Source organism: Macaca thibetana, chromosome 2 (assembly GCF_024542745.1).
Source record: "Macaca thibetana thibetana isolate TM-01 chromosome 2, ASM2454274v1, whole genome shotgun sequence".
Lineage (NCBI taxonomy): Eukaryota > Metazoa > Chordata > Mammalia > Primates > Cercopithecidae > Macaca > Macaca thibetana.
The window spans coordinates 5,599,712-5,607,386 of record NC_065579.1 but is presented as its reverse complement, the minus strand read 5'-3'; the positions used below and the strand labels follow the sequence as shown (position 1 = coordinate 5,607,386).

At 41.3% G+C, this 7,675-nt stretch overlaps 1 protein-coding gene across 2 annotated transcripts in view; it reads right to left on the bottom strand.

Moving 5' to 3' along the window:
- Positions 1-4,627: 4,627 nt before the first annotated feature.
- Positions 4,628-7,675, bottom strand: part of MB21D2 (Mab-21 domain containing 2) — a 119,192-nt gene continuing 116,144 nt past the window's right edge. For both annotated transcript variants that reach the window (XM_050779246.1, XM_050779247.1), the window contains one exon: positions 4,628-7,470. In XM_050779246.1, coding sequence (XP_050635203.1) covers positions 6,206-7,470 — 1,265 coding nt within the window. In that variant the 3' untranslated portion in view covers positions 4,628-6,205. The remainder of the gene's footprint in view (positions 7,471-7,675) is intronic.

Sequence of the window (7,675 nt, the reverse complement as noted above, 5' to 3'; positions counted from 1 at the left end):
TGTTTTAAAAATACAAGTGGTCTATTTACATGTATTTCATTTTTACATCAAGGCCAGCTGAAAGATCCATTAAAGTTGTCATACCTTTCATTTGTAGCTAATTCGTAAATACCTCTCTCCCTGTATCTTTAAAAAGAGTAGTATTTTGCTAATAGTAACAGTTCTACTGCCTACTCCTCTGAGCTCAGAAATTAAAATGATAGAGACATTTGGTCCATCTCCTTGCCCTAAACAGAAAATTTTCCATAAATGGTCATTTATCTTCTCTTAGCATTCTCTAAATGATCCATCTATTCTGCTGATGAAAAGTTCTGGAAATACTCAGGGTTCTGTCATCAGAACACAGTCCAAGGTTTACCTGTTACCTGAATGCAGCCCCCCCTATGCAGGTACATAACAGAATTGTTCCTAAACAATAAAAATAGATTCTAATACCAGAGGCAGGATAACACAGAAGAAAGTTCCTAATTTTTGAAACAGACAAACAAATACCAGAGGCAGGATAACACAGAAGAAAGTTCCTAATTTTTGAAACAGACAAACAAATGGGTTCAAGCACTGACTCCGCCCTACCACTTAATTAGCTATGTGACGTTGAACAGGTTACCTAATTCCTGAGTCTTGAAGTTTAGACTCACGGTGTTTAGAGTTGTTGTGATACTTAAATAGGCTCATGAATATAAAGCATCTAACAAGAACTGTACATGCAGGTGTTCAATGTTTCCTCTGCCCCACTGTAGGTGTTGGTGCAACTTAGTAAGATTTTTAAAAATAAGATTCTGTCAAAATGAATGTTCCAAGTGTGTAGATAGATGTATAGATCTAAACTTGAGGTTAATTTGGAAACTGAGGCAATTTTAGTAAAAGCTAGAACAGCTACCCCAATCCACATTTTATGGATAAGGATATAAAATCAAAGAAACAAAATTTCAACTACAACCAAAGTTAGCCCCTTTTATCTTCTGTGACTAATGGCGAGGCAGAAAATGGCAAGTGAAAAATATATCAATGCACCCTCACCAAGGTCACATTAGGAGTCCATTCATCTAGAAAAGAGAGGGAGAGTGGTCCAGAGGGCAAACATTCTCATCTTAGCTGCCATACCAAATTACGGCTACATATGTCTTCAGACATCTTTGAACAACCGTGTATTTACATGATGGTTAACATTAGACTTTTCTGAGATTTCTTGCATATTCTTAACCACACAAACCCAGTCACACGGTCTCTCTGATGATCACTGAATGTCGAGACCCAACCGCGGAGAAAAACTGTCGATTCAAACGCAGAAAAACAGTCACATTAAATCAACATAAAATTTCAGTGTGATATAGGAAATGGTTTATGAAACATGCTGCTTTTGAACTCATTGCTAATAGAATAGCACTGGAAATGGGCATAGAGAAACAAGACTATTGTAAATTATTACAGCTTCAGTCCTAAAAAATAATTTTTCCAGGTAATTAACATAAGGTAGAATTTTAGATATGTAAGTAATTCTCCATTGGTGAATATTTATTCTAAAGTGTTTAGATTATACATTATCTGTTTAACTGTTGAAGAAATTACAGCATAAGAGTTGCCTCTTTTTTTTTTGAGGTGGAGTCTCACTCTTGTCACCCAGGCTAGAGTGCAGTGGCGTGATCTCAGCTCACTGCAACCTCCACCTCCTGGGTTCAAGCTATTCTCCTGCCTCAGCCTTCTGAGTAGATAGGATTCCAGGCACCTGCCACCACACCCAGCTAATTTCTGCACTTTTTATTAGAGACGGGGTTTCGCCATGTTGGTCAGGCTGGTCTTGAACTCCTGACCTCAGGTAATCCACCCGCCTTGGCCTCCCAAAGTGCTGGGATTACAGGCGTGAGCCACCGTGCCTGGCCAAGAAGTACATTTTAAAAATTAACTGTTTTCCTCAAAGAGGGGCATTGATTACATCCCTGTAATAATCTAAAAAATACATTTGTATTTACCTGACGTTAATAAAGAAACAGCAACAGAGATTGATCCCTATTCTTCCCTTAATATAAGTAGTAGCTAGTGCTCCATTTAATGACAGAAAGGCAAGACTATGGGAGAGTGAAGAAAGTGGTTCCCAGATGCTTACCTGAGACAGTCAGACGAACAGCCCCTCCGTGACTCAGGGAAAGAGGTTCTGGAGAGAGCTTACCCGGATGGAACTTGGGAGAGTGAAGAAAGTGGTTCCCAGATGCTTACCTGAGACAGTCAGACAAACAGCCCCTCAGTGACTCAGGGAAAGAGGTTCTGGAGAGAGCTTACCCGGATGGAACTTGAGGCACCTGCACCTTCTCTAAAGACCACTGCTGAGCTTTGAAGACACAGGAAGCCCCCCAGGCCCTGGGAGACCAGCACCGCTGCTCAACACGCCTGCTTTTCCTTCCCAGCATTACCAGCAAAGGCTGAACTCCAACTCAGAAAATTCCTCTTGGTGAGGCAGTGATCCGATTCCAAACCACCAACGTTTAGTTATGACCAGGGGGCTTAATTCTTCAAGGAAGTGCATCATAAAAGTCACCCCAAAGAAACCTCCAATTGGTGACATAAAAACGTGTGTGTGTGCTCACACTCATGTATGTGCGTGTGTGCCTACGGTACACAAGTGACTAGGGGCTCTTACCCTCCTTTCCACTTTTCCCACCTCTCCACACAGAAGTAAGATTAGCCACATATGCCTGCTCTTGTTTTCTCTGAAATAATTCTGTAATTTCAGAAATATTTTTAAAATGTCTGGTCCTGGCTCTACCCACTTCTAAGCCAACCTTTACTGGCATCTTTGGATCTTCCATTTCAGAAGAGAAAGCCAGAGAACAGAGAATAACCTACTCTCAAAATAGGTGAAACAAGGTCTCATTGGAGAACTGAAGGCCTGTTGAGTAATAGCTTATAAATCCCCCCGATCAAAAAGTCAGCCATGTATCATGTTAAAATTATGACTCCAGCCTCAAGGCACTGTATTCTGTGCTTGAAACAGAAGTGATTTTAACCAATCTTCTGAACTTCAGAAGGACAGACTGGTTAGTAACTCAATGGTTTGCTTAAATTTCAGATAAGAAAAGGTATTGGACTACATCCCATTTCTACCCCTCTCAACATCTGAGCCAAAAGTCCTACGTTATGGTACCAATAGGAAATTCCAGGAATTGTTTAAAGGATTTTTAAATTACTAGAGCCCAGAGGCCTTTGGACCTTTTTTGATAAGTTTAACCAAGAATTTGTACAGTGATCTTCACTAGGACTAGAAGTGGCAAAAACAAAACAAAAAACAAAACAAAACAAAACCAGGGTCAAGAGGATCTTTGAAACCAGTTTTGGTTTTTTTTGGCCTGTAATGGAATTTTATCTGAAAACACGGCACTTAAAATATTGCAAATATTGCTAAGTGTATGTGAGACACCAGTTCAGAGAATAGTTATGGTAGTTTATAGTTTAAAGGAACAGTTGCTGTAATATGCTTGCTACTTTGATGGTTTATAACTATTTTAATCTACAAAGTGTAATGTAATGGTCAAAGTATGATACATTTTTAACAGGAGTTGGCAGAAGCATAGTTATTATAGAGGCTTTTTTAATTAATCAAATCGGATAGCATAAACTAGCTCTTAGATAAAATACATGGTAACCCTGATACCTATCCCAAGAAAGAAAAGAGGCACACGACAAGTGCAATAGTTTAAGTATACTGAAGTAGTTTGGTATACCAGTTTAAATATTTTGATGAGCCAACTTCAAACTGGCTAAAATAATTTAGGTGTTGACTCATTTCACTAGGAAGTCTAGAGGAGGAGAGATCTAAGACTTGGAGGGTGTGGTGGGTCATGTTTTAATTCCCAGCTCCCATAACGCCATCCAATGTCAGCGTCATCCTAAAGCTAGCTCTAGCCAAGATTGCCTGATACAAGCTCAGAAAACCAAACGCCGCATGTTCTCACCCTTAAGTGGAAGTTGAACAATGAGAACACATGGACACAGGGAGGGGAACATCACACACCTGGGCCTGTCGGGGGGTAGGGGGCTGGGGGAGGGATAACATTAGTGACGGGTTGATGGGTGCAGCAAACCACCCAGGACGTGTGTGTACCTATGTAACAAAACTGCACGTTCTGCACATGTAACCCAGAACTTAAAGTATATGAAAAATAAATAAATACATAAATAAATAAAGATTGCATGATAGTTGTCAGTAGCAAAAGAATCCAAATGCTTTCTCTTCCATATCGGGGAGAGTGTATGTTTCTGTCCCGGCATTCCAACTTGGAACGCTGAGCATGGCCCTGACTGGAGCGTCTTACGTCCTGTGTCCCTTGTTAATGTTGTGGCCAGGGAGATGGTTTGTGCAGATCGGCTTTTCCAATTATGATGCGTTTCCAGTGCTGGGGATGAAATCACTTCCTGAGAAGGACAAGGATCATGTGGAGGATAGACACTAGTAGTAAAACTGGGGAACGAGGAAGACTGAATGTTGGATGTTCACTATATGGACAACTGGTCTGAAAGACACTAGCAAGTCCATGGCTGCATTTATTGAAAACTGCTGTTAGTATAATACTAATAAGAAAATATACTAATAAGAAAATAATTCCCAGATTACAAACTAACAACAACAACAAAATTTCAAGGCCAGTATGTTTCCTTTTTTATTATTATTTTTGTGTTTGACTTAGATGGTTGAATGTTTTCATTTTCATTTATAAGCATTACATTAATTTCCATGCAAAAACCCAAGATCGCATATGTCTGATTTCAATTGGCCGAAATCCAACCCATGAGTTTGGACATTCAAGACCAAAATGAACACGTTGCTTGACCTTTCCATGAGTAGACATCATGGGTGTCCTTTGAAAGATCAGCAGGCCTCCTGACCTCTTAAACACCAGTTTGCCATGAGTCCATGTGAAAACAGGGAGCCAATGCCTTACAGCACCGAAATCAGGCAAGTAACTTCATTCATGAAGACAGGACACCTCTAGACCAAGGACTGCACCCACAGATATTTCCTGGTTCCTGCTCTATAGCGATACCTGCTTTTGAACAAACGTGGTACCTTCTATTTGGGGATTATAAGTTCTTCCCGCCAGTTTTCCTCAAAACTCTCAGGAAGAGTTAGAGACTTTACAAAAAAAGCTTACCTCGACGACCCCAAAAGGAATAAATACAAAGACACCTACTTTATCCAGTATGTATCTTCCCCAGCTTTAGATGGAGTCAACATGTATAAAGCTTTAAAAACTTCTCTCAGTAAGACAGGAATCAGGAATATCAAAGAGGGTAAAACAGGACCCCACTATTGAAGGAGAACGAGGCAAATGCAAAGAAGCATTCCACTGATCGAGAGAAATGGGCAAAATGAAAAAATGATAGAATTTCAAGAGTGGTTGTTAATTTATACTGAAACACACTTTGCAGTTCTGACAATGGCAAAGATTAGTGCAAATAATAATTATAATGGTATGTTCTTTAACAGGATTTAAATAAGGCTTCAAATAATTACATATGCTAAAACTAACATTTGGAAACCGTAATTCTGTTTGGAAAACTCAAACACACCCTTCCAACCACCCAGTGTTCTCTGATTTGAGGACAATTACATTCAATGAAGTTGCTCCAAAACACAATTTGTAGTATTATCACTTTCAAAGTTTACATTGTTTGGTGGAAAAGGGGGAAGCTACTCTGGTCACTGGTCAAAATAAATAAATCCAGCTAACACGCCAGGTAGTTCCCAGGTTCATATGATTCTCAAATATCAGTAGTGGTGAAAGCTCGCAAGAAAAAAAGACAAAAGCAAAATAATAAAAATAATACAATAGAATCGTTAAGCATCAGAGATTTGTTTCCTCATACCCATGAACAAATCTGCACCAAGCATGAAACAGAAAACAGCAAGAGGACTCATGGGCATTTTCATCTATGGCTCAAGATCTCCTTAAAAAGAAAAAAAACTCCAACAAACTAAAGAGCATGACAATAACTACAAAAAGTAAACAATGAAATCAGAAGCAGAATATGAAATAGTAATATACTGTTTCAGAGCCTGCACCATCCTGCAGAACCAGGAAACTTAAAATTTGTTCTTAACAAATCCAATCTAGGCTGGATATGTAAAAAACAGAAAGATAGCATCATAAACCAACACGACACATTATCAGAGTTTAAGAACCAGGGAAAAAAAAAAAAAGTCAGCTAACACTCAGAAAAACTTGTCATCAATTCTGAAATGGGGCCTTGTGACATCGTCAGGATTGATAAAGACAGAGATGGACTTTCCCGGGTTCTCAGTCACTAGCTGCTGCAGTTTTTTTGCCAAACGGTCATCAGGCTGGTTGGGGTCCCCTCCGTCTGACTGTGGGGAGGGGATGCTGGTGGTGCTACCTCGCCTCTGGAGCTCCAGTGTCAGCCGGTTGGCTGCCTTGACATGCTCAATGGCAGTACGCAAGTGCTCTGCCGGGTCTGAGCGCACAGAGGACAGCTTCCGGGCGTGAAGCATGACTGTCTCCTCAGACAGGTGTTCCAGCATGTTGCACTGAGGGATGAAATAATTGGGGCACATCTTGTTGACCAGACAGTGTTGCAGGTCATCGATGAGGCCCAGCAAAAAGTGGGCTGCATAGTCTTCTTGCGCCAAGTAGTTGGCAGGAAGTCTGTCGCAGGCCCAGAGCATCATGCTCCGCAGGTGATAGGGGCTAATAGCCTTGGGCCGGGACAGCAGTTTAATGATGATGGCTTTGCAGGCCTGATAGGCCTGCATGAGGCTGCTGGAGATGCACTTCTTCAACTGCACCTCGCTCCTGGCAAAGGACAGCCGCCATTCATTGTCCTTCTTACCCTTGTAGGAGCAAGCAGGCACCAAGTAAAACCCACTGATGACCTCTTCCTCAGTAATCTTCCCATCCCAAAAGTGGTTCTCCATGAGCCAGCTCTGGGCCACCGCAGGCCAACCTTTGAAAGACACCACAGGGACAATATCGTACAACATGCGGCTACTCCCTACACCCAGAATGATGGAGATGATGGTCCCATTTTTTTCTACCTTCTCCACCTTTGGCATCCCTCGCTGGGGTTTCTTCTGTATTTCTGATAGGACAATGCTGATAGAATCATAGAACCAGTCAGCCACTTTGGTAGGTGAGAAGAAGTAGTTGGTGGCACCATTGATGTGATCTACAATGGTGCAGCAGTCTTTCCATTTACTGATTGTCCCCTCATCAAAGAGCCGAAGGCTCAGCCAAGAGTGGCACAAGGCTGAGTGGCGCATGTCGAGTGTCACAGGCTGATTACGGTCATGCAGCTTGAGGGCTGGCACCAAGAGGGTAAAGTCCATATCATAGTCAGTCCCCCGGGCATAGACATTAAGCTCGTCTAAGTCCAGGTCCACCACGCCTTCCCGGACACCTCCAGAGAGCAACAGGTACTCATTAGCCACTGGAAGCTTTTGGTCCAGCTTTTGCACCATTCCTAGAAATAAAAAAGGAAAAAAAAACAACATTATTATAGGAAGCACAGACATAAAGAGTCTTATGCATGAATACAGAATGTTCTGAGGTTCCAAGAACCAAAATTCATTATCAGTACAAAATCAGATCTCAGGCTGCTGCACAGATCTGGTCAACGGTACTTTTACACTAGTGCTAGAATCCACCCTTTTCCAAATGGAAGAATT